At 41.7% G+C, this 27816-nt stretch overlaps 1 protein-coding gene across 1 annotated transcript; it reads right to left on the reverse strand.

The window, feature by feature from the left end:
- Positions 1–217: 217 nt before the first annotated feature.
- LOC106640250 (uncharacterized) lies at positions 218–26960 on the reverse strand. The gene is made up of 4 exons (XM_014354216.2): positions 26921–26960; positions 24049–24449; positions 5092–5228; positions 218–3313 (listed from the first exon to the last, which is right to left on the reverse strand). Exons 2-4 carry the CDS (start codon positions 24365–24367, stop codon positions 665–667), a joined length of 3105 nt encoding a protein of 1034 aa, XP_014209702.2. The 5' UTR covers positions 24368–24449; positions 26921–26960; the 3' UTR covers positions 218–664.
- Between the last annotated feature and the right edge of the window lie 856 nt (positions 26961–27816).

Here is a 27816-nt window from a genome sequence, read left to right on the forward strand (position 1 = left end):
GAAAAAAAAATTTGTTTAAATAAACAAATATTATTTCAATTAGTTAAACTATTACATGATCGAAACTGCTATCGACATACTTTTGTTTAATTCAACAGGGTTTTAGTTATCGTTGAATAAATAATAAGTGCTTTAGATTTATAATTGGTAAAACTTGAAATTCAATATAGCACAACTTCTAAAACTCATAGTTATTATGATAATTATAAAAAGGCCATTTCATTGCATTGAACTTGTGCTGTTGTATAAGCAATTCTATATTTTATTTACACTTTAATTTAACACAATGATATACAAAATATTGTTTGTGCAAGCATAAATAAATAAATAAATAAATAAACAAATACATAAATAAACAAATAATTAACAAACGTAAATGCTATTATATACGATAAACAATGACATAACACATATTTTTAACTGACGTATAGCGATAAAACATGTATGTACAAAATGTCCAAATGAATCGTTAAACTTGAAACGATGGTGAGACAAACCCCAACATTTGTACCGCTATGTAAAATTTATGACGCAAAGGTTTCAAGACCACATTCGATGTTACTCCTGTGAATTCATAACTCATGCACACGCACTTTTGGCAATTCCGAGTTTCGAAAACTTTTGCACTCAACAAAACCGCTCTCTTCGTCTCCTTCTTTTTCTTCTAAACACACCCGTTACCCCAGCACGCACACCAAGGCACGCCACCGCCACTGCTCGTGCTCCCCTTGCGGGTCTTCTCCCTGACAGCCGCCTCTCGACTGCTGATCGAATTTGTCCTTTCTCTATCCGAGTCTCCATTCATGGCCTCGGGGCTAGCCTCACCTCTCGTCAGACACTGCCGCTCCCTCGTGTTGTCCACGCTTCTGCTCCGAGATGTCCTGGTCGAGCTCACGGATGGCCTTTTTTTCGCGCTGAAGTACAACGACACTCGCTTCGTCTGATGCTCCTTTTTTGGAGATTCTTGACCAGACGACGACGACCGGCTCTCGTTTTTAACGTCATCCTGAGTCTCGCCCAAACGCGCGTTTGGACTTGGCTTACCGGGGGACTCTGGTACGTCTCTGGAGCACGTGCTCGTTTGCTTCTTCAAGCGATCTTTGCGCTTAACGGAGCCCGACGATCTTTGCTTGTCTTTCACCGATCCTGATTTATCCTTGCGAGAACGACGCTTCTTCGGCTGATTCAATGTGGGATTATCTCCTGATGCACAATTGACATTTGTACCCTCCTCTGTTTCGTCTTCTATTGAAGTTTGCGTTTGGGCAGCGACCTTCATCGACGCTGTGTCATAGTACATCTTCACCCCCTGGCCCGGACAGAATACAGCTGCTCCTCTAGGTACAAACGGAACGTTCTGGTACAACCTTGGGCTCTGTGGAACGGGACTCGTGCAAGTTGGCATTTTCCTCAAAGCATCCAGTTCATACGGCGTCATGGGTGGTAATTGCAGAGTATGGGGACTCGGCGTCTCGAAGGATGTCACGTGGTACTCTGGCTGTTCTCCGCGCGGACTTGGAAACCTAGCCGGCGGGATCATCAAACGCAGGCGATCAAAGTCCTTGCGCTTGCAAGCAGTGCAGTCTGGCTCCTGGATGAAGCTTGGTTGGACTTTGATGGGGTTGGAATAGCTCGCTCCGGATACGGGACTCTCGCACACTTGGATGGACAACGGATGGGTCACGGGACTCGGGCCGTCGGTTCGGACTGGAAAGTTTTGATAGGCCTGCTCGAAATTCTGGAGAAACGGATTGTTAAACAATTTGTAATCTATGGACGGTAGTTGTGAAATTTCCGGCATCTCCGGGCTCTGGGATTTGCTTATCCTGGACCGTCTGTGGTCCACACTTTGCTGACTCTTGAAACTTTTGGAACTTGTTGTCATGTCGTTTAGCACGTTGTCACTTTTGGCCAACCAACGATTGGTACCAGAAGTCTTGAGACTCTCCGTAAATGCAGTGCAAGTACTCAAGTCCTGCCAGGACGCTGATCTCGTCAACGAATGGGTCAAGCTCCTGTTGGACTTTGTTTTCCTGACATCGTCCACGTTCAGATGATTCTCCGAGCTGAAAAAGGCCTTAGCGTCGCCACTCTCTATGCGACCTATTCCGTGACAAGGAATGGCTCCGTTCACGCAAACATCGACCGAGCCCTTTGCGCAATCGTATCGCTCCCTCGATATGACGGTAGCCACAGATTTCTCACTGTTCGGACTGCACCCACTGTCGGAATGCCTCGCCGTGCCATTATCGTCCATCTGCTTGACGAAGCCCTCCTCGGTGTGGACAAGTCTTGGTTTTGCGGGCAGTGGCGCGAAAAAATGCCTCGGCCCACCATCGACCAAAGTCGTCGCGTCCGTCTCCCCTGTCCCTCCATCGCCGATCGACCTTTTATTGACGTCGCAATCCCCGAGGCCATTCTCCCGCCCGTCGCTACCACCCACCGCCGTAATATTGAAATCTCGAGATCTGCCGGAACGGAAGTCGTACGTGTCCTGCCTGAAAAAGGCATTCCGCCTCTCGGCCGACACGACCGTCATCTTCTCCCTCTTGTCCTCGGGCTGCTTGAACAGCTGCGAGTCCTTTGACGAAGACGGGACCAGCTGGGCGTCGTAGACCAAGGGTGCTTGCATCCTCGTAAAGTTCCCCTCCGGACCAGTTGACACACCGTTTTGCCATCCAACCGGCGGTGGTGGTAATAGAGGCGAAGTTGCCGTACTTACGTACACCGGCTGGTGGCTGTACGCGCCGGTTACATCCAAGTGTAAGGGCGAGTTTGGGGTCGCGAAGTTGGCCTCCAGTGGAATTTGTGGCTCCTGGTTGCTGCTTGGAGTATTGGCGTACAGTTGCGGATGAACGGTTGTTAAACGGCAACTTTCGTCCAACGGCACGGGGACGATGTTTGAGTAGCCACTGGCCTCACCCGCGGGACTCGACGCGAAGACAAACGGACAGTCGGCCTGATAACCGAAGCCATTCGTCTGTGTTGTTTGCCCGTGATAGGGAAGGAAGTCGTTTTGATGGTCCGTTGGGTTGTTGCCTCGGGCCTCGCGCCTATCGTCCAGCTCGGCCCTGCCGTCCTTTTTAATCTCTTCCTCTTCCTCGACCACCGGTAAATCGTCAAAGTTCAAGCGAGTCCGCAGAGGCGTCAGCTTCTCGGACGATATCTTCTGATTCTCGGCGTTCTCCAGCCGCTCCTCCTCGTCGTGCTGGCTCCTACGCGTCTCGTCCCTTGCATCCGATTCTTCATCGTCCTCGTCATCCTCGTCTTCCTCGTCCGAGCTTGATTCGGTAGCCTCGTTTTCCGAGCGATCCTACAAAGTTGAAACATCGATAACCAAACCCTGCACTACTCGCCAGGTGTCTATATATGTATATATGTGTATCATTGGTGCTAAAAAAGGTTGACAAAGCGTTACCGCTCGTGATGAAATTTAATCAAGCGAGTGGTCGGTGCCTGCAATACTTTTATGCGGTACTGTACTCGAATATATTGGACGATAACGAATTTAATAACGCAAGTTATACGCGAGTGCTTTCAAAGCACATCCCTCCCATATGCTCGTACCGTCCTTTATCTTATATGAATTGCTCGACATCATCCCCGTGTGCTCAAAGTACAAAGTTTTACGAGATGTGCCAATATGCCCTGCAACTTATTTATACGATACTGCTTCGGATGAGTGATGAATCGTAAAATTTGCGCCCATAGTGTACCCAAGAGATAGGGTCGGGAAAAAAAAGCAGTTGATTAAAAAGTGCGATCGGAGACGGCTGGACGGGGAAAAAGATGAACAAGTGTCCACCGGAAGGAGGGTAGGTATATGTATACTGCGATTGTTTGCTCGACGAGTTGTGTATATATATGTGTGTACGGGTACGGGTGTCGAGGTGAGAATCGATCGGTCTGCCGGTGGTCCCTCGCGCCAGCGTGCCAAGCGAAAGTGGAGGAGGAAGAAGGTGGCGAAAGAAAACTCGAGGCATCACCACCGTGCCGCCGTTAGCGCGGAAAATAGAGCACGTTGAATATTTCACCGACGGCGCTTTCCCTCCTTCATCGCCTAATTGCGCGCGAAGCAAGCCGCCGAGAGATTACCCTTGAAATTTGAGAAAGTTACGGTCTTCCAGGACACACTCCTTGCCCGATTGCCTCCTTTTTTTCGCTCTCTCTCTTGTATTATTTTCGCGCTAAAATTTCCACGGCCCTTCCGAACCGTACGGTTTTTATTCATACGAGCTTGCGTTTGCTTTTTTGCGCGCAGGTGTGTTTTTAAATGGTTTTTGCTCTCCGTTCCGATTACGAGAGCTTGAGTTTTTTTTTTCTTTTTTTTTTTTTTTTACTTTCGATCGTCCCGCGTTCAAAGGTAAACATATGAAGGTTCGCGCGGTGCCGGGAAAATGCGTGGTAATTAAAAAAATTTCCCTCCGCGCGAGAGCTCACTCAAAGCGCCCTGTTTGCGCTTTAATCTCCCGCGTTCTGGGTGTTTGCCTTGCGTTCTTATTAAAATTTACGTGGGAAGCTTTATTATGAAAATTTCCCTGGTTTTCCGCGTGAGCCATGAAACCCGGTGTTTTAATTTCGTTGATGCCGCGAGTCGAGTTTTTGTTCGTTAAATATTTTACGCGGGATTTATGCGAATCGCGTCGGGCCTGGTAGTGAATTAATTGAAACATTCGCGTTTTTTGCGCACAGTTGTTTTTTTTAATTAAAGCTTACGGGCCGCCAGAGTTGGCTCGTTTTTTCGTTGCAAATGTTGCTTTTTCGATGTTTTTTCAATACCCCGTATCATTCAAATTCAGCGCACTGAACAAAATTTTTTTTTTTTTCCATCAGAAATGTTATTGAAGCAACATGAATTGACGTACAGCGATCACAATTTATTGTAAAAAAAATCAATACGAGTGAACGGACGCGGTCTTTTGAAGCAAAAAGTTGACATTCCCGTTTGAATTTCATACTAAAGAGTGCAAGTTTCAAAAAAAGAAAAAAAAAGAAAAAAAAGAAAAAAAACAATTTAAACACGCATAAAAACCGTACTTCCGTTGGTGCAAATACCGTGGAACTGTGGGTTATTGGTATTATTTTGCATACCTCAGGTTCACCGCTCTCCTCGCGGCTTTTCTGCTTCTTGAGGATCTCCTCAAGTTTGTCGTACTCGTCCCGCAGACTCCATATTTCTCTCCTGAGCTGCTCGTTCTCTCGGCGCAGCTTCTTTATGTCATTCTGGCCTAAAACAAACAACAACCGGTCGAACTGTTAGTAAAAAGTTGGTGCATCTGCGCGAACGGCTGTGCGGGGGAAAGGATGAAAGAGTGACGATGAGAAGGAGAGAAAGCAAATATATGGAAAGGGTCAATGGCACGTGGACGGAGGGAGTACATACAAAGTGATTCATTATTTGATTGTGCCGTGTGTAGGATAGGCGGGTATGGTTTTATTTTCTTGGTTTTTCGTTTCGACAAAACTAAACTAATTTCACACGCAAATACATTATTCAAAGCACAAGTGACGTCCAAGGATTATTTATGCATCTCGATTACTCGGTTTTTCTAATTATATCAAAGACTATACTTCTAGATAATGGTGTTAGAGCCGTTATCTCTCGGTAGAGTCAAGTTTTGTCATTTTAAATAATTTTCGTGATTAATCCAACTATTTCAAAAAGAGTAGAAGCAAACCTATGGCAAAGAGAAAAAAACAAAATGGCCAATAACAGTTTCGCAGCAAAGACGAATGGCAGCCATCGAAGAAGTTTCAACGCAATGCTTTCCCTGGCCACAATCAAGCCCAAACGTTTAATCACCGTTCGACCGTGTAAGGACCACATCCCATCGTCATCATTCACGCGCGTCAAGACATCATCTTCCTCTTTTTCCGTGTCCTCCATTCAACTCTCTGATAGTCCTCGAGTTGTATATGCCATCCGGGAACGCAGAGAGACCGATAAATCCCCGAGAGCAACTCTCCCGGGCAATCGCTCGTGAGATAAAATAAGGGCACGCGCGGGTGGACGCACCGGAGATTAGCTAAAGTGGAGGTGATCATGTCCTCCGTACAAAGTTTGTGGGGATCCAAGAAAGCTTGATCGCGCGTATGGCATTGGATTTTCTTACTCCTCCATCGGATCACAAAAATCAATTCCAAATAATTTTAAGACAAGAGAGGGAAGGCATGAAGTGCACCCTTTGGAACTAATCTTTCGGAGATCCGCGTTTTATTTTTAGCAAACGAAGGAACATCATCCGTCACCGGTCTCATCCCGAAGATCGCGCTCCCCCGCTCGATTATTCATTCGAGTCATCGGGTACTTTGTATGAATAAATCATCGATCACGGTCAGCGGCCCCTTTTAATTTCTTGCCACTCCTCTCCCCACTTTTATCCCCTTCTCGTCCGATAAGATGCAAAAGGAGAGAAGGACGCAGTCGCGGGAATCCGGAGAATTGCTTTTTTCCCGCGCACTCAGTCGTGCTTCTGTGGAAAAGGTCAAGGAAGAGGGCGCGTAGAGAAGGGGGTGCCTGGGAGCAATCGTCGCGCGAGCGTATCCGCGTCTTTGAGAGAAAAAAAAAAAAAAAAAAAAAAAAAGACGATTCAAAGAGGGACCATGGACTCGCTGAGGAGGAAACTCGAGGAGAAAGGGGTGGAGGAGGGTTCCCGTTGTTCTCGTCATTGATGGGAGAAATGAAAAATCTCCCGGTGTGGAAAAGAAAAGATGCATTTGTCTTAGATTTCAAAGGCTTGGAGCTAGTAGGAGAATGGACTCCGATTGCTTCTTCTCTGATGATGATCGATTTTCAATACACGACCACTTAGTTTTTCATAAAGATGCAAGTGCTCGAAATTACACTGCATCAGCCGTACTGTTACGTGCTTAATTTTACATTAATTGATGAACAATATACATAAAAAGTGAAGTTTGGTAGAAAAAGGCCAAATCACATCGTGGTAGTATACCAATAAAGGCCATTGTACCTGTTAAGAAGAAAAATAGACTCTTATGATGGCACATCCACAGACACTCGATTCTCATTTCGCGCATGTGATGTGTTTGCGTGAAAAAAAAAAAAAAAAGACCAGAGAGACCGCTGGAAAATTACTCTCGCGTAGCACCATAGTTAGAAGATTCCCTGAGGGGTGATCCACACTGAGGGGAGCAAGCCCACAAAAACGAGCATGTACATGTACGTGCTTGTGCGCGAAACTTGGCTACGACGACTACGACCAGAAATCGGTCCCGATTGAAGAGAATAGGTACATGTCTACTGCTGCCCACTCTCATTTTGGATGCTGTGGACGACGGTTATACTCGCGCGATTTCGGTTTTTTAACGAGCACATCATTTCACCCTGAATTTTTCAAATAAAAAAGGGTATTTTTATTCAAGTTATTTTTAGTGTTGAGCGCAATTAATCAACCAATTACATCACTGTTAATATTTGTATTTTCTAACTGCCTACGGTAAAACAAATTGTATAATCGTGTGAATGATAAATCAAAAAATTTGGTACTTAAAGAAATAGTAATTTATGCTAAAACTGTCATTGTTTAGCCACTTGTTTTTTTGATTACAATAAAAAGAAAAATAAATCTTTGGGTGAATAATCATCCAAAAGTATATTTCATTTTTAAATAATTCGAAGCCTCAGCACTTGAAAAAGACGTTTTCATTAAATCCTTCGACAGGAGGGAAAAAAATGAAAAAAAACACAGGAGTTTGAAATCCGTCGTGTACGGCTACACATATATAGATTCCACCGTCTATTATTTGCAGCACTCACGGCACGTAATCGGCTTAGGGATTAATTTTTTCGAATGCCACTCGCGAAATCGTTGCAGTTTCTCTCGGGAAAAAATGTTTCCTGCAGAGAGAGAGAGAGAGAGAGAGGATTATCGAATCGCCTCGAATGTAAGGAGGCACGGGTTTGAAAAAGATTAATATCCCACCCTCGTCTCGCGTGAGCAGTTGGAATAACGTTGATCTACGCAATCTATACTATACGTGTCAAACGTACATTTATACTTTTTTCATAGAGTACTCTTAGACTTTTTTTCTTCTATTTACGTACTTTGATAAATGAATTTAGAATGAAATGTTTAATTACCGAATTAGATTTAACTTTATTCATCTAAATGTTTCATCGTAAAAATATCGTAAATAATTTAAAAAAAGTATACTCTTTGATGCAAATTTTTTCCTCGATTTTTTCTAAAGCAACGCAATAAAAGTGATAAAGTTCTATATTATTTTAATCTTGATCGAGATAAACGCACGATACGTGCACTGGTTAACGGGATTGCAAATATTGCTCCCACTACAGACCCGATTGTACGCGTAAGAGGTTCTTGTTTCGTTAATTTATTAGGTTAAAAAGGTAAAGTATAATTTTATCAGATTGTGATTTGGGAATTGATGAGTAAGATAGTTATATGAGACAATGATAACACCTACGGGTCAAAAATATTCAAAATTAATCGTTCGAGTGCTTACACTCACAAAATATTGAAATACAAGCTGCCAACTTGGAGAGAAAATACACCTCATCCTTGTAGAGTTGTACTAAATTATGCACCCATTACCCATACCCAATAATCTCGAGAGTCTAACGATTGCCACCGGCTACTTACTCGTATGGGTGTGTTGCATGCATTAATTCGATCCTCGACGTGGATGGTTTCGAACATCCGTGCAAACTCTACTCTGTAGTTTTCCTCCCCCTCCTTCATGCACGTATGCTGTATCCCGAGTATATTTCTTGTGCGTGACGCTAACTGTGTCTCTCTCTCTCTCTCTCCGGTGCTGCGACTATTGCTTTGCTGCTTCTCGGCGACGCGAACTTTACGCGCGGATGGGAGCTCGTGTAAATTAGGATTACCGCAGATTTAAATGTGTTAAACTCTGATGTCGGAAAAGTTTAATCGAGCTGAGCTTGGGGTTTATTCAGATGTGTAGTACGGAAAACGAGATGTCGATGTTGTTGAGAGATTAATTTATGGAGATTTTTATTTTGTTGGTCAGAGAAAACTCTGGAAAAACAACGCGTGGTCTATTTCCGATGTATTATGTCTTTAACGTCAATCCAAGATATGAAAATGCCTTTTTGTAATTGTAAACCTCAATCTTTTTTCTTATGTACCTATATATTTTATTTTAATTAACAAACTTCTTGTTTTTATGACTCGTAATGGAAGCATTACAAATAAATTGTTTACCTTTCTGGATTTTCTTTTCTCCAACGGTCACATCATGTTTTAGCTTCTCTCTGTTATTATGTTTGTAGTCTCGAGTTTCGTTTCTATGTCTTTGTCCCTGTATTTCATTTTTTGTGTTTTTATCGCTAAGGGCTGATCGACTAAGTTGTCGAAAGGTCAATATATATACTTGGATGTCGTGATAAAGATATTAAAATAAAAACACTGGTGTCTCTCTAATTTCATGATACTCAGCAGAAGAATATAATTGTAAGTAGTGATAAGGTCAAATACAACGATACAAAAAAAAATAAAAAAAAATAAAAAAAATAAAAAAAATAGTTGTCAAGACAGTGGGCACGTTTATAAAGCTTCCACAGCCAGTGTAATGCCCGCACCAATTAGTCAGCCCCTTTTCTTGCCCAGCACGCATACACATCCGCAACACTGCACCAGCCCCGTTTGAGCTCGTGGTGGCCGCATATCATTAATTAAAATCTTTCCAATGATTATCAGCAGGTAGCAGCCGCCGCGCGTCGAGCGACAAAACCAACCGCTATGACTGGCCACGACATTAGTCACCCAGTCCGGGGGGGAGAAATTGCTCTGTTGACACTGCTCGCTCGGTTTCCTCGTTTTTACTCTCGCTTGGATGTGTTGCACCTACCTAAATGTGGACACACATAGGTACACGCGATGCCTCCTGCCCTGGACAGGAAGACCGACGCGGAGCACTGTCCGCACCACCACCACCGATGACAATTACCAGGCGTCGGACGTATACATAATTGCTTTTTCCTCTTATGCATTGTTTAACTCATTTCCTCCCCCTCGTCTTTTTATTTTCCCTCGGAAGTACACAGGGTTGTCATATTCCTCGAAATATACAACCACTTTTGAAATAAGATGCGCCAATATTCCAATGTAAGAGATGAGTTGGCACAAAAAGCTCCGATATGTCCTTCGCAATTAACGTTTCAATTATTTGCGAATATTTTTTTCGGCTCAAAGCCCCGCGACAGTCGCAAGCATTGGGACAACATTCGGAAGTCGAAAGCTCGCAATAAAAGCTCGCGGGGGTAAAAAAAGAAGCGAGTGGCGGTTGGAGAATTCGAAAGAGAGGGGGAGGCGAGGTTATGAGCCGTGTGTCCCTCAAAAGGCGAGAATGTCTCCGCGGAGTCGAGAGTGCAAGGTTGAGATGCTACGAGAGAGAGAGAGAGAGAGCTCAGCCGCTTGATTAAAGAGAGAGGGAAGCTTGCGAGAAATATTTCGCTCCGAAACTTCTCCCCCGAAGAGAGACTCAAAGCTCCGACGCGCCGGGAAATTGCGAGTCTCTTTATCGCAGAAACGAACGGACCGAGTGTAACTAGATTCTTGCACCTTTGATGTCTCGATATTCCCAAAGAGCTTCCGAAGAAGGAAGAGAAGGTGCGAGAAAACACCGAAAGGAACTTTCCCGGCGAAAGCTCGCAGGTGTATAGAAGATATGGAAAGGTGGTGCGGATGAGCTTGGCAAATGTCACGCGGAAGAGGAGCAAAATCGTCCGACGCGCTTAATTAGCTATCCTTCCGGACCTTTTGTGACCTTCGGTTGGAGGAATTCCTGGACTTGCCGGTGCTTGTTAATTTGGTTCCGCTTTTTTTGTTTCTTGTCCACGTAGTTCTTCATTACTCAATTCGACTGTTTGTTCAATATTTGGCCAAGGACAATCGCGTCTTTTAATCAATGTATGATAAGGAGGATCAAAATGTAAAATAAAAATACACCATCCGATTCTTAAGACAAACTCTGGATTTTCTTGGATCACTTGGTCTCTTGCGATCAGCTTGTGATCGATGAAATCACTTACACATTTTTTGAAAACAGTACCACAGTCAGGTGATTTGCGATAAATACCTACTTATCTTCCAATAAAACCTACCACCAGCCAGGATACGCTCAAGATAATCTAACCATGTGGATGAATAAAACGATTGCTAAATGAATCAAAACGAGCCAGCCTTTTCGACGCTCCGATGTAAAATATATTGCTCGTTGTGTCAAAGTGCTCGTATATTTGCAAGATCGTCCACTTTGGGGGAACTGCCTGCGCGAGTGTTCATTAAAATAATGTCGTTGCTCGAAATGGTAAAATATTGAACAAACGTTTGCACGCGCGTATGAATAAAATCGAGGACCCTCCGTCCACCAGCCAGATAATTTATTCACCAGAAAAAACATCAGAAGGGAAGAGCTTCACCACCACCCCGCGGACAGTTATTACCGTGGCCCGTGCGCGGCAACGAAAACACGAACAGCTTCGGAGCGATGTTTTTTCCCTTCGTTCCCGGACTCTTTCGAATAACGTCTACTTCGCTTACACCCACCGCATGCGAGGACAGGGAGGGACGGATGAGGTTAAAGTGCCGATACGTATGATCCCAAAACCTGCGTGCAACGGTGGTGGGAAATATCGTTGGAGATTACTCGTCATCGTCGAGGTCTTTTGGCGTAAGCGTAACGAGAGAAACGCAAGTGTGGGTGTTATACGTCTAGACGGTATATTGCTTGCGCGCTCGGCTTTTCCTAATTTCGTTATGAGTGTATACGGGAAGGGGAAGACGAAAGTGTCCCCCGGAACTGTAATGTATCGTTGCGAGGTGTAGGTGTGTGGGGAAAATCGAAGGGGAATACTTTTGATATTTGCTTGACGATTGATAGAGCTCGTCGTAGATGAAGAGGAGGGTAATGGCTATACGTCATCTGAACAAGGTATTTGGAAAAACGATTTTTTTTTTTTTTTTTTTTTTTTTCGTCGATAGTTTCTTGAGATCTTGTTACTTTTATTTCCGCAAAATATATCACTGCATTGATACAAATAAATGAGACGTACAAATGAAATTATGAAGTTTGATCGAAGAAAAGTTAAGATATTTCACGACTGGTGCATTGGTGGTGTTGATTCAACCGTTGTATATGCACACGTGCAACTGATTGTATTTTTTTTTCCCCCACAATATAATCGTTTCATTTTGAAAGTACTATGGCGACCCTATCTTGTGTCTTAAAACACGCACATGTGCAGCAGTCGCGAAGCTCGTACTTTTCGTTTCACAATTTGATTAAATATTTACAGAAACGCTTTTAGCTAAAGTAAATACATCCGCGTGTATACTTTTGCGAACAAGTTAATCTTTTAAAGTGGATTTTCCGCTGTGCAGAGTGTTTTTCTCCAAAACGCCACTTTGGTTGATATTTTAGCTCGTGATAAGTACTCCGTAGCAAACGAGTGTACCTCTGTTATGACGAACGATGAGCTGATGTAAGTATATATACATGGAGTTGTCGATCAATCAAGGACTACGTTTTTAATTTCACGTTTGCTGAATCGCATGAATGACCTAGACTACTGGATTCCGCTCATTATTTATATTAACGAAGTCATGCACGAGGGTTGAAAATGAGTTGATGAATATGCATCCATGATGAGAAAAAACAAAGATATACAAATTTGTAGTACTTGTGAATTTGTAAACAATACATGAATCGAAAAGTATACAAATGAGTGAAATGACACCGGGGGAGATGATGAAATTGAATTTACGAGTCGACGTTTCGATTCGAGCGTTCGTACGAAAAAGCAATTAGTTAACGAGACTCGGGTAATCGAAATTATTGTATTCGGGAGAAAGAGCGCTGGGGGGTGATCGCGAGCGCGAAACACGATCCAGTCAATTATATATAGTGTTTATCGGATTGTCGATCCAGTTGGGAACGTACGCTTGTCCCGAGGCTTCGGTCTCTAATCAAGCGCTGATTAACTAATTTTTTGCTTCAACGCGTGTATTGACCACGTACTGATCGACAGATCTTCAGGCAATTATGTATTATACGTTACTAATTAAACTTTATTGATGTTATAATTAGATACTGATCAAAATGCTTTTAAGCTATGGAAATTTGTTTGCACCGATGCTTAATTTATCTTGATTCATCAGAGTTGAGAAACCATGAAATTTTGATAGTTCCCTCTAAATTAAAATGAAATTGGATTTTGTACGACCTTTGATTTTACTGTTGTAGGCAAACACTATGTGTGAATACATTTTTTGTCATAAAAAACATATAATTGAAAATGAACAAATGTCTTTGTGGAAGTCAATGATATTAACTAAGATTTTATAATTTTAAAAGAGAGTGTGAATAATTTGCGTCACGTCATGAGAAAAGGAACTCATACTTAGTTTTAATAAAATCGTGCCACCAAAATCATAACCGAACAATCTTGTAAAAAAAAAAATGTTACCACAACTATGTGGTCACCAAAATTGTACCATGTGTCCAAATCTCAAGTCTAATCTGTCATTACAACACCTTAGGGATTGTGAAAATAGTTGATTACATTGTGTCTCAAAGAAAGTTGCCTTTTGTTATAAAAATAGCACATTTCATAATGAAACGTTAAAATTTCTTGTAAACATAGAGTTTTAACATTTTTCAAGTATCAATGGTGAGAAGTACTTTTACGTTGATACACATTTCACCATCACTAACGTTGTAAGAACAACATACAAGTGGGAAGGGTCATCTGGTGCAAGAAAAATGCCAACCAGCTGTTCGTTCTGCAGCCCTTTAAATTAAATTTTCTGCGGCGGTGGTTCAACGATCTCGTAAAAGTCCAAAGGCAGAGAAAACGAGCTGAAGCTCAGCAGAGACCGGAATGGCTTCAAACACCCTCCCCTGTGCAAACATAAGCTCTGCAAAGTCCGCAACCTTGTTCCTTGAACCTGCTCGCCCACTCTACCCTTCTTGCCTGATGCCTCTGTTCGGATTTTCAATATTCGATAGTAGATTTCTTTTGTTTTTTTTTTTTTTTTTTTTTTTTCCTTGTAGTACGTCGAACTTTATGAGGCAGAGCTGTGAAAGTTGCAAGCCCCTTCCGAGCTCGAGGGTAATATGGCACCGTAGTGCTTGCAGCCTGCGGCTGGCTTTTTGCATGAATGCTCGGGAGTAACAAGATCGAAGTTTGAGGAAACAGAATTACGACCACCCGTTTCATGTCATTACTGAAAGGTCTTGGGAGCTGTCGTGTGCTTTGTTTGTTATATAACATTTTACAATGTTTTTTTTTTTTCTACCGTACTTATATTTTCGTTTGTTTTTGTGTCTTTTTCAAAGGATACAATTAAACGTCTATGATTCTCAATAGTATGAAATTTTACAAGACCAGAGCAGGATAGTTTTGGTCTCTGATTCCATTAGTAAAGTACCTACTAATTTTAGTACATGAGCCGCAAGCTCTCCGGCAAATAACTTCATTTTTCAAATCACAGAGGCAAATGGTAGGTACTAATCAACATCACTGACACTATTTTTTATGTGGGAAGCTGAATCCTATTTAAGAGTTTTTGGAGAAGGTGATGCTTAGTTTTTACCTAATGAACCATTCTAAACATCAGAAAATAACAAATGGTCTAGTTAAGTGAAAAAGCTAAAGAAAAAAAAAAAACTATTGAATGAGCCGAGAAAATATCATTTAGAAGCCCTAAGAAAATTTAAGGAACAATTTGAAATCTGGACTAGAGAAATTTAAGGTAATTGCAACTATAGTTTTGTAGGTATGGCATAATCTTTGACTCGTAAGGCTTCAAAATTTTGGTAACTGCAGACAGGACGACAACAACAGCTGGAAAAAAATTGATCTCGAAAGTACGGAATCTTTGTTTTATCCGTAATTTTATCAGAGAAATAAGCAAAAGGAATAAACAACAAAAATTAAGTATAGGAAAATATGACGAAACAAAACGTTGCCAGACATAAACGTCTGGCTGGCAAGTCACCAAACAACTGCTGTTAAAGTCTGATCCTTTTTTCATACAATATCAAAATTTTTTTTAATAAAAAATAAACAAAAAATACACTGATTGCACGATATAATTGCACATTGACTTACTCGCTGTCTACTAAAATATAATGTACATAAACCTACATTCACGGCCCTTTTTTCTCGTTCTGTCTCGTTCCCTCCTTCTGTCCGTCGTCCCCATACTTTGGTAATCTTCGATATTCCAATTAAGAACCGAAATCTTGTTTTTTTCCTCCAACGAAAATTCAACACTCGATACTCTGTTCTCTTGCGAATTCCAAGTCCAATATACAATTGCCGCTAGTTTATAAATATGACGTCGCTTGAACGTGAAAACAATCTCGGGCTGGCGTGGAATCACTCGAGAAATTTTAAGTGATCCAAGTACGAGGCACGTGCTTAGTTGAGCATCTGCAACGGCAAGATATGCCCGTTTTGATTCTGGCAAAACGGTGGTCTAATTTTTCCGATTACGCACTCGATTGATCCAGGGATTCAGTAAAGTTAATCATTCGATCCGGATATTTAGTATTAAAAAAAAAAAAAAAAAAAAACAAAAACAAAAAAAAAACGTATACGTGGTACCACCCTTTTGTCTTAAATGCTCGACAAGATTGACTGGTTGAAAGTTGAAGAAGAACCGGTCAGACAATACTCGTCACTGTGGCATCAGAAAACAAACGTCCAAGGATCAGCCAAGTACCTAATCGCTCGCCCGTAATAAACACTGGTGTAAGTATATAATTGTTTTTTTTTGATCCTCTGTCCTTTTTCATTGCCCCCCCCCCGGCGAGAGAGACAGACGCACGTAACTCGGGCGCTGCATCATGTTTGCGTTGGCACGAGTACACTCGTACATCAACAGAGCGCGGGATTTCGATCGATTCGGCCGAGAGCGTTTTACGGGCGGTGTAAGAGGGAAGGAAGCTTTAAAGCTCGAGACGCCACCCACGTAGAGCCGCCTATGCACGGCGACGCTGGCGAGTCTTTTCACCGTCTACATGGCTTCCCTCGCGTGTGCACGGACTAATAAATCTTCCGGCCCTCGGTCCGATGGCTTTTCTTTTTCTACAGCCCGGCTGTGACGAGTGGACTTGGCTTTTTCAATCGCGTCTCTGTGCTTTGATTGACACTGCTTTAATTTTTTTTTATTTATTTTTTTTTTTTCCTCGCTTCGAATAACACGTAATGTCGTAATGCATTTGGTGAACGAAAAACACGATACATTTGTCTTTTATTACGTAACAATTGGCAGATATTCGTATACTTTGATGATTAAATTTTTTTTCCACTTTCCCGAAAACCACTATGCACTTGGAAAAAATGTTAGTGTTTTTTTTGTTCACGTAAATAAAATTTCTTCCGTGAATTTACGATTAATGATTAAAAATTGATTGTTACCTGCACAATGTCAATCGATAAAATATCCTTTAGTATACCTAAAATGTAAATGGAATGAAAAAATGTTTTCTCAAAGCCAGTAGCCTACGTACACCCCAGCACCGGTTACGCACTCTCTTCCTCCTCCCCCTTTACATACATGTATCCCTCTTATCACCCCCTCAGCAGCGATACTCCCCGCGGGTTATCAATTGCCGAGCGAAGCCTCGATTTCACGGTCACTTAAACTCTCTCGAGCGGTCCGAGAAGAAGCAACACCTCGAAGGTCCTTCACCTCCTTCGGGTCCCTCTTCAACTCCGAAGCTTTGACGCGTCCTCTTGCACCGAAAGTATATACTCTTTAAAACCGGAGGAAATACGCGTACGAGCCGACCCGAGCAAACTGGCGCTCCGCGAGCTTGGCCGCCTACAACTCGACTACTACTACTACTACTACTACTACTACTAACTGTACTCATTGGCAGGCAGTGCGTATCGTGGTATTTCTCTTTCTCTCTCTTCCTACGTAACTATATTATTGTACTCGCGCGTTCATTCTTGCGATCAGTGTATACATGTAGGATTTGTACGCGCGATGGGCATATTCCGTGTGCCAAAGGCCTTTACTCACCACATCTCCCTCTTCCCCCTTGCAGGTCCGCAAGGTCCCTCCCACTGTTTTGGCTACACTTTTCTGCACGTATATTATTTGTACGCATATGATTTTGATTCGTTAGCTACTCCTGCTGTTGCTGCGTAGCATCAAGTCTCTCGGGTTTTAATTAAAACCAAGCTCTCTCTATAGGCTACTGGTTTCTTTCAGCCCTACATACGATACAAACTTACGGATTTTGTGATGATTTTACTCGTGGTTAATCTGTTTTGTTGGAAAATTAAATTTTCCACAAACACGCAACATTATTTTTTTCTCAATGGTCGTTATGGTTATGTGACATAGTAACGACAGGAAAATTGCCATTTACCATTTATATCCGTGTTTTTTTTAGCATGAAACCGCAAGTGCATTGGTTTATTTTAAAGCTCGTGGCGTTTATTTGCGTGCATTCTATTTTCGCAGCCTTAATAATAAGCCGCGTGTTTGTTTTGTGCGTGTCATGACGAGACAGCGAGAGAATCACCGAATGATCGGACTATGTCGCTTTTCTCGTACGATGATTATTTTATGAGTATGAAAAAATAGAAAAAACAGCGCGAAAATGAATTTACGTGTATGATGGACGAGACATCTAAATACACACACAGGTAGCGTAACGAGGAAACGTACCACGAGACGGCGATATCACCAACAAAATGCTGGCCCTCTGCAAATCCATTTTTCAGATCTAGGAATGAGTCACTTTTTACGAGACCCTATATACGGGAGGTGAAAAACCACTTATTCCCCGTCACCATCGCGTCCCTTCGACGACTGCCCGTCACACTCTATTTCCACCCCGCGTCACCAGCTAGGCTCTCCCAAGACGCGCGTCACCTATAGCTTCGACCTATTTCGAATACATTGTAGGCGCATCTGCATACGTGTATGTATGCGCTTGTGTGCCAGTGTAGGAGGTGCGGTCGCGAAAATCCGCCGGCAAGGTCGAGGTGATGGAAGAAGGAGGAGGAAGCCTTTTTTGCAGGTATAGGTATCATCTTTCGTATAGTAAAGAGTAAAGGTGCACGAAAGTGTTTGTTTGGGCTATCGGTTCGAGGAAAAGCTGCCGATGCTGACGCTTGGGATGATTGAATAAGCTCTGTTGTGCTCTAATGCGATTACCGCATACGTATAACGTGTGGGTGGATTTAGTTTATTTTGACGGTGAGGAACGTTTGGGGCAGTTTGTTCTTTAATCCAATATAGGTATACCTAATTTTGACAAACATATGAATTTTTGGATTGTCGCGTTGAGTGCGTGTACCAGCTACGCTCGAGGATCGATGAGCACATCGGTTAGTCAGACTCGAGCGAAAATTAATACCCTGACGTCTTACGCGAAGGTCTCATTAACTAAGTTAGGTACATGATTCATGATGCGGATTATGGTAACATGATACACGATAATCTTGGGACCCCCTTTTTTTTACATGTCTGCATGAAAAGACAAGTGAAGTTGCAGTTTCTCATGCACTCATTTCAATGGTTTCTTACCTTGGTTATGAATAAAATTGTTAATGTTTGATGAATTAATAAAAATTATAGTAAAAATACTACAACCATTACTATTGCAGTCAAATTTTTTTCTTCCTCCTGTTTCTTACTTTTTCATACATTACTTTGTTTATGTAACAAGGTATCATCCGATGCAGAGATCCAATGCACCCACAAGTGTCAATGATTTTTGAAAATTGAGCAAAGAAGGATTTGCAAAATATCAATGCAGTTAGCTCATACGTGCATTTAAAAGAATGCATGACTTATTAGAATTACACACACACACAGATGTTGTGAAAATGGAGTGAACCTCCTTCAAGACTAAACGTAATGATCTTGGGGAAAAAAAAAGAAGTGTACCAATCTTGTGACAAATTACCGGGGACATTTTATCAATACGCCATCACAAACAGGTGGAATGTAACTCTCGGGCCGCAAAACTTGAGAGGCGAGAAATCCTGTATGTGATCATAAAACAACTGTTAGCGTCGAGAGCAATAGCCCATTGTTCATCGGGAAGGCGGTGTCCATATAGGCGGAGAGGAGCGATTGCTCTTCTCGTAAATCTTTGCGCGCGTGGCGTGATAACCCACTATATCACCTCCAGGCTGGCGTGGGCACGTGTGTGTGTGCCTTCGCGTACTGGATGAAAAGTTTGGTCCTTGGAAGAGAGAAAGAGAGAGAGGGAAAGCTGGGGAGTGGAAGCTCGAATTGTTGGCGAAGCCGGGAAATAAAGTGAAGCGCGATCGACACTCTCTGCTGACAGAGAGGCGTTGGAGATTTAGGGGATATTCATGTACTTTCCCGGTAACTTTGTGCTGGCAGCTTTTGGTTACTGGCTGTCCTTTTTTTTTGTCATCCACGCTGATTGGCTATCGAAATATTTTTAAGATTATATTTCTTTTCATCAAGATTATTTTTGATTGTTTGTCATGCAATATGATGCTTATGTATATGTTATAGTTTAATCGATCAATAAATAAATTTATCGATGTTTTTTTCTGTTACAGGTGAGTCGAAAAGTAGTGCTTATGGTCTCCTTCTGGTTCCCACCAGTTAACGGTAAGTATTCTTTATTAAAAGCTATTGCATAATTATCAGTAGACCAAGTGTTTGGATATCATACTTGTTTAATATTCTTACGGAATTAATTTCACATCCATCAATATTGGCCGGTCAATAAAGAAATGTGCCTATGACCGAAAAGTATTGTATGCTGACCCAAATTTGGATACATTTTCGTGTAGTCTTGAGAGAATCCGTTTATTGCAATAGAGAAATAAATAAATGCTCTACATAAAATATTTCTGACAATCTCTAGACTATGCACCTATTGAAAAAATTTCCAAAAACCATACTAATACATTAATCTTGAAAAGTACTACTCTACAAAAGTTATAAATCCAAACCTACTAGCCTTACAAAATTTTATTTTTTATCATCCTCATTGAGGCAAGTAGGTATTATATTTCACAAAAAAAATATCTTTTGTTTTAGGGTTTTGAAAATTGTTAATAACAACGTTACGCATTCATTCAAAAATTCATTCAAAATTCATTCAAAAATCAAAGCCGTATGGCTTCAATGTCAAACTCGAGCATATAATTCACACAAGCTCCGATAAGAGCACGAACTCGTAAACCAACAACCCTTACATTTTCTCGCGATGCAAGCAAAGATCCGAGGTGACGCGTGATTTCTCGCTTTCGAAACAGCGTACCACCCATGGGTTGTAAATGTGACGAACACTCGGAAGCGACGTTTTCCGAAAAGTGAGCGACAGTAGCACTAATTGCCCGAGACTTTTCTTTTTTTTCCTTCGAGCGCACTGCCGCTCCATGTCTTGCCCGAAACCTGTCCGTTTTCATATCAAGCGACACGAGGTCTGCGACGACTTGGTTGCACAGTGAAACGATCGTGCAAGGATTATACGATAAGTACAACGCCTCGAGTAAATATATTGTCATGGGGAGGGTGAGTATTTTTTTCTTCATCGTTTGCAAAAAGGTTATACGTTGCAAGACAAGAGTAATCAGGCACGTTTTTGGGGTCAAATTAAAATTTCATTACCAACTTTGTCAAAAGCAACTCTCTTGTATAGGTTCGACCAATACTACTTTATATGGCAAAAGGTGTTTCCCCACCCCAATTTCAAAACCGAATCAAGTCGGTCCCCAACACCTCGTCGCCCGATCAAACCAAAATAACGTGTACACGTTGGCGTGATAAAATTCCAAATTGCCGAGCGACAATCATCAAACTTGCTTCCCGCCTCTGGAACCCGTTGCGGTGTATAAATCATTCGCGAGTGATTACCCAACTCTCCCGTCCGCCCCAAAGCAGCCCTCGGACAGAGAAGAACCCCCTATCCCCCTCAAGCCCGTGCGATGTAACCATAATTAATGAACGGAAAATTGGGTCCGCGAGCGCAACACGCGCGCGGGAAAAAGCAAACCAAGACAAATGGCGTCGCGAGAGATTACACACCCCTCCGTGCGCGAGACGAGCTTTAATAACGCGGCCAAGTTTGGGGAAGATCTCGGGGATACGCTCGTGAGGGCTTTATTAGCCAGGGGTGGTATTACTCATGCACGCCAGCCCGTGTCCTCGAGGGTGGGAGGAGAAGTGCCGCGGTCGTAGAGTTGCACCACGTTGCACACGTGTCTTTAGGAATTTAGGAGTGTCGAGAGTAGTTTGGTGCACTCTTTTTTCGGGGAGAGTGTACTATGTATAGACTGTGTGAAAAAAAAAAAACAAAAAAAAGCCCAAAGTGCCCTCCTTGAATCATTCACGATGGAGCGAGTGTGTGGGCGAGCTGCAGTGGGTTGTATATATATGCATATACATGCAAGCATTTCAAATTACTCGAGATGAAAGATTTATTCGCCGGTAAATCATTTACGACCGAAAGACATAATATAGGTGTAGGATGTGGGATTCTCCAGATTTCTTTTTCAAACATTCAAACTATTTGGAGTATTTGGAATAGCATAAGTATGCTTATTGCCAGGCAGCGTTTTTTGCTTTTCAAGGTTCTGGATATATTTTTTTTTTTTTTTTTTTGCTCCCAAGTGCGAGGGTTATTCACGGGAGTGCGTACAGTGATGGTATCAAAACAGACATATATATATATATATACACGTGATTAGTAACAAATCAATGGATTTATCGATTCTCAATGCATTAAAGAACATATAAATTTTAATAGCATTGTACTTATATGTGTTCCGAGGAGTTATTGTATGGATGCTATAATTGGCATGGCTAAGTAGAAGCGCTATAGTAACGAAACACCTACGCTCGCGCGAGCACAGTAAATATATATATAAGTTCTTAGCACTGTTTGAGCGTCGGTGTGTGTCTCAGTGCAAGTGGACGCATGGCTCCACGCCATCTGCGCTTGAAGCTTTCGGCCGACGAATGTAATACGTGCACGGTGGAATGTATAGCTTTAACGTATCGTGTGTATGAGTATGTGACGAAAGTTTAAATTGTAAAATGATGTGCTTATGCATGAGCTGAGGTCTAAAATTACCTATACCTGCAGTGTGCAAAAAAAAAAAAAAATGAACATTTTTTGCGTTTAATCGGTGAGACATATTTGATGCTAATATGGTGTGACCTACTCAACGTATACCTTTATGCTAAACGTGCAGTTTATAGTGCCATTGTTAATTCCATATCCTACAAATTAACTCGGGATTAGAGCAATTACGAACGGTATAAGCTATAAAAAAAAAAAGTTGTACATCGAAACAGCGTCAAGCTTATGGGCTCTAATTTTTTAATTTCCAACGCTATTAATAGTTATGCTCTACGTGATATTTATTGAAAAATCGTTACTTGCACAAGTAAGTATAATCACTCATCATCTGCGAGTCCCGGCACACTGTGTAACCAAAACAAATCATATGTAAAAATGTATCCAACGATATTGAAAAAAATAAAATAAAATAAAATAAAAAAAAGAGGATGGAAGGAGAAAAAAAAATCGTTACCACGCACAGTCTAGATAGGAATCTACGTAAGGCTGCATCATGTCGCACCGGTAGTGTCTCGAGCATGAACATCTCGCAGTGAAACCACCCCCGCGCTAAACTACACCTGGACACTTTGGCCAGGAAAAGGTTGTAGGAACGAAAACATATCACTCGCGCACAAAACAATACATATTTGATGATTTTTAATACTGACACAGACAAAAATTATACGATAAAAAATATGCGCGATGGCGAACTGGTGCTAAAAGAGGAGGGTGGTAGAGTATTATAATACAAGCTGTTCACTAGGGAGTTGCGAGACTGCGACTGGATAAGAAGTGCAACGCGAAGATCACACACATATTTTCACAAGTATACGCGCGTCACCAGTGAGAGAGAGAGGGGTGGAGTGACCAGTAGTACAGCTGGTGGTGGTAGTGGCCATCGAAAATAGGTCCAGGCTGCTGCGACACGCGCATACGAGTGGGTAGGGTAGGTGTATGTATGTTATACTCTTTCTCTCTTTGTTTCCTGACTCTCGCGCTCTCGAGAACTTCCGTCTCTGTCTTTTGCTGGTCCAGTGTGTGGTCGTGCAGAGCTATATTCAGTCTATAGAGAGCGAGAGAGAAACGGTAGTCAAACTTATAAGTTTAGGTGCTGGATGAGTGTGTGTGTGTGTATGTAGATGCAGAGAAACATGAAGAAGTAGATTTTCGCGGACCTGTACGGAATGGTGAGGTGTTTCAAGTATTATTTCGTTGGAAATAGAGATATTTTATATTATTAGCAGGTCAATTTTGTTGCTACGTTTTTTTATTTTATTTGTGTATAACAAATTGGGTGAAGCTTTTTCACGAGTTTTGATTGGTTGATGTTGTTCCAGAGATATTGGAGGTGAATTTACAATACGGGTTAAACTTTTGGGTAAAAATTTTCACGTTACGGAAATAAAAGCTTATTTTTAAATTTTATGACATACCCTTTTATTTATAATCCATTGGATGTTTTATTAATATTTTAGAGTATTTAGATGATGCTATTCGAATTCTCTTTAAATAATGTCTTTATTAAACAATGAAAAGTAAGAGAGAAAAAATAAGTGTAATCCATGTTGAATAATAGCTTCCCATATTGTCCCAAGTAATATAGTGTGAATTTTAATTATTGTTTTCTTCATGATAAATGTTTTTTATATAAATGAAGGAAAAAATAAAAAAATCATAAATTACTTATAAACACAGAACAGAATTGACCATCGGCACTTCAATGTACACCTTAATTTCAAATGAACTAATGATGCTTTCTGATGATTTTTGACAATGGCACAATGACAAAATTATATTATTTCACGAATCACCCTAAGAGACGTTCAAAAATCACGTAAGATAGAAAACTCGCTAGTTAAAAATCTACAGAGCCGAAAATATATCAATTCAATCCCCAATTGTTCACACGAAGCGTGTGCTCGGAAAAAAAAAAAAAAAAAAAACATTTCCATTTACCTTGCTCGACCTCGGCGTTGATGTGGATAGTCCTGAGCCTCAGCTCCTCGTTCTCGTAGATCATACCCCGCGACGACTTGCGGTCGAGCTTCCGATTGGGTTTGATGCTGATGTCACGGCGGCGGGCCCTGAGCATCCCAACGCCACCCCCCGCCAGACCCATTCCCGCGCCCGCGATCATTTTTATAATCTCGTAGTAGCTGTCGACTCGACCGAGCTGGCCCTCGGCGAACAGCTGGCGGCGCTGCTCCGAGGCCTCGGGGCCGCTGGTCTTCTTGGACTGGCGCAGCTCCTGGAGCTCGCGCCGCTTCGTTCGCATGCAAGCTGCTCTCTCGTGGTTCGGTGTGGGTTCGGGTTTGCGATAGGCTCGATTATAATTTCAGCTCTTGCTTCCAGTGTTTCTGAAAAGTGCACGGGACTCGTTAGTTTTCTTTACCATTTAAAAAAAAACAAATTCAACAAATTCAGCTGTACAGTAATGATCACTGTGTAATTTTTACTATTCGGGCGCTTCGTTTGGCGATGCTATCAGGAGTTAAACGTGTCAGAAAGAAAGAAACTGTTTTTTCAAATATTGAGTCATCATTGATCAATTATTTTAATTCTTTGTTACGTTATTGAAAATTATTTTTTTTTACAACTAATTTTTTACATTTACGTTCTGTGTATGTACGCACTGGTGAAGCTTCGCTCCATACGTGCTTAATATTCCAATCCCATACTTGTGATTAAAAAACTATGTACACCTCCGTTAAAATAAAATTGTATACGTCAAATGGGCTGTGAGGATCATGGTTTTGTCTGCTGGAGTTTTAAACAAAACCTAAGCTGTTGTCAGTCTCTCCTCTGTGCCCCTTTAATTTACTTACTTTAAGTAAACGCGACGTAACTGAATCAGGTATTATTTGCGACATCGTTTTTATAGTTTGTTTATTTATTTAAAAAATCTTTTCTCAAATAATTTGTGAAATAAATGGCAGGTGCGATCTATGCAATTGTAAATACGGTAAAAATTTTACTTGGACAATTGGAAACACGTTCAAGAGTCCAAAACAAACCCAACATCAGTTTTGTCCGTGAACAAGTACATCTATTAGAGCGAACGCGTTTTTTTTGGAGGCACCTGCGCACAAAAAGCAGTAAAAGTCTCGATATCCCTCAGAGACGGGAGGTCCTTAATATCAATGTACAGCAGCAAAGCTCGACCAATTAGCAGCGAACATCTATCTTTTGCGCGGTAGTCGGGGTGGGCTCGGAGTTGGGGGAAGATCTGCGAGGATTGATGGTGCGCGCTCTGTTGCTGTTGTTACGGAAAAAAAAAAAAAAAAAAAAAAAACGACGCGACCGAGCTGGAGTTCGGGCTTATGAATTTATTTTGATGTTCCGGGACGTTGTCGAGCTGTTGTCGAGCCAACGTTAATTAAATTTAATGAATTTTCGCGGAAGACTCGCGTATCTGTGCTTAGTTGCGCGTCTTCGCTTTTGCCAGGGCAAGTTTTGATTTATCGCACGATTTAGGTGACTCGCTCGAATGAGTTGTACATAATTGTACGATTCCGCCGTTTGCGTTAAAACAGATTTTCGCGATTCAGAAAAATTCATACTCCGGTCGTGTCATGCTTTACAAGATTTGCAAGGTTGTTCGACTTTCATTTACACGCGATCGATTTATTTCGAGACCTAATTATTTGGACTTGACGTAACAACTTACACTAATAATTTTGAGAGGCAGGCTTTACATTTTATTCATTAAACATACAGTAAAAAGTGTTTGTATTTAAATTCACTTGTTAAAGAAACACAGCAGCAACTTTGAAGTCAAAAACGCAATTACTATACAGCGTAGAAGATATTTTCATACTCTTTAGTACAAGAAAAAGTATGGATCATTTAAGAAAAATTGTATAATAGTTTTACGATGTATACTTTCTGTAATTTTTGTTTCAAGTCGATATGTTTAATGAATCATTCAGAAATAATTATAAATTTAAATTTACATACAATTTCAACTTTAACCGACAAAAATCTGGGAAAAAGTTGATAAAATTCAAATTGTTTTTGCAGTATAATCCAATCATTTGGTATACCTTCAAAAAGTTAAGATTTTTGAGATGTCAATTCATTCGTCATTAAATAAACATTTTTGAGTTGGCATTTTCTGATTAGGATAAAATAATACATTGGTATCCTTTTACCGCAATGAACGTCCAATTTGTATCACATATCACAATTTTATCAAACATTTTTTTTCAATTTTATACTATTTACTGGACCTTTAATTTATTACTGAGCTTCGGTAGTTGCTTACAAGTGTGAACTTAAATAGTAAAAAGTACTCAGCGATGGTTAATAAATGAATGGATAACTTAATTTTACAAATTTATCTTGTATACCTATAGTATGATATTAATCATACAAATGTTTGTACATCGAAAAAACTTGGGATATTTTTTGGAGCCTCAAGCTTCTAGTGACAATTAAGGTAAAAAAAAAAAAAAAAAAGTTTAAAGCCTAATTAATTAACTTTTATAATCATTACCCACAGCATGTACCTTATCGACGCAAAAATATGAAAACCCAGTAATTTGTAATCACTCGATATTAACGACTACCATTCATTCATTAACGTTTACTGAATGCATCTTGGTACCCTTTTGTCTCGATGAGTCGCTCGTCGAGCGCATTTCCCAACAGCCCTTCATTTGACACGAGTAATGCTCTCCATCGGTACGCATCAACAACTCTTATCAAAAACAAAAAAAAAGCAGCAAAAAGAAAAGCTCGCATCCTTCCTTAGCCACTCGCGGTACATTTTTAAGGCACATCGCGATAATGGGCCTCCCTCATCAGCTTAGCGAAACAATCAACTTACGCTCCAGCACGCTCGAATGGCTCTTGCCAGCTGCTGTCAGCCCCGCTTTGTCCCGTCCTTTGTCTCTCCCTCCGCGCTGTTTCTGCTATGCTTCATCCACCGCGGTGTCTTGACGCGCTGCTGAGCACGGCCGCGTCTTTATGTCGTAATGCATGGCCCCTCGGGAGGAGCTGCACCACCTGCGCCCACCCAAACACCTCCAACGTCCTTCTCCTGTCGCGTGCTCTCTCTCTCTCCTTTTCCTCCCCGTGTTTTGCAGCCTTTTCAGCCCGGAGTGCCGCGCATCTGATAGGCCTGTGTACGCTAATTTCTTACACGCTCCTCGTCACTGCTGTTCGCTGATTGGAGTACTTCAAGGACAACCAAACGTCACTTCAAAAATGTTCCTCTTCTCTTTCGCCAAGTTCATTTGTGGAATCACGAACCTCCTCCTCCATCGTCAAAGTATCGACAAATGCTGTACGAATCGCGCCGTACCGTTTATTCATCAAAGCACGAAGAAATCACAAGCTCATCTTCTATTTCGCGAACAACTTCGCATCCCGTGGAAATTTATTTTTCCGGTGCAGCGAGGCTCCTCCCACTCCCACGGCTGCTTATTATTTCCCGGGTATGGTTCCACCCCCGCGATAAACAAACCCACCCGGGTAAGCGATCGCTCAAACTCTCGCCACGATAACGCCGGACCTCGTTGTTTCCTACCCCCCGGTGAGTAAAAGTTTTCCCCCGAGCATCCACTCCCGGAAGGGCCTTTTTCATACCCCCCTCCCCCTCTACTGGTGGCTCCTTCTCGATTTATTCAATTGGAATTTAACGCCTTGCCGGCGCAGTGTCGGCTCCGATTGTCTCGCGCACAGATCGATATTTATGCGTTTCTCATCGCAACCAAACTCACA

The sequence above is a fragment of the Copidosoma floridanum genome, unplaced genomic scaffold, assembly GCF_036245765.1.
Source record: "Copidosoma floridanum isolate Cflo_tuat_1 unplaced genomic scaffold, Cflo_Japanese_pri ptg000006l, whole genome shotgun sequence".
Taxonomy (NCBI): Eukaryota; Metazoa; Arthropoda; class Insecta; order Hymenoptera; family Encyrtidae; genus Copidosoma; species Copidosoma floridanum.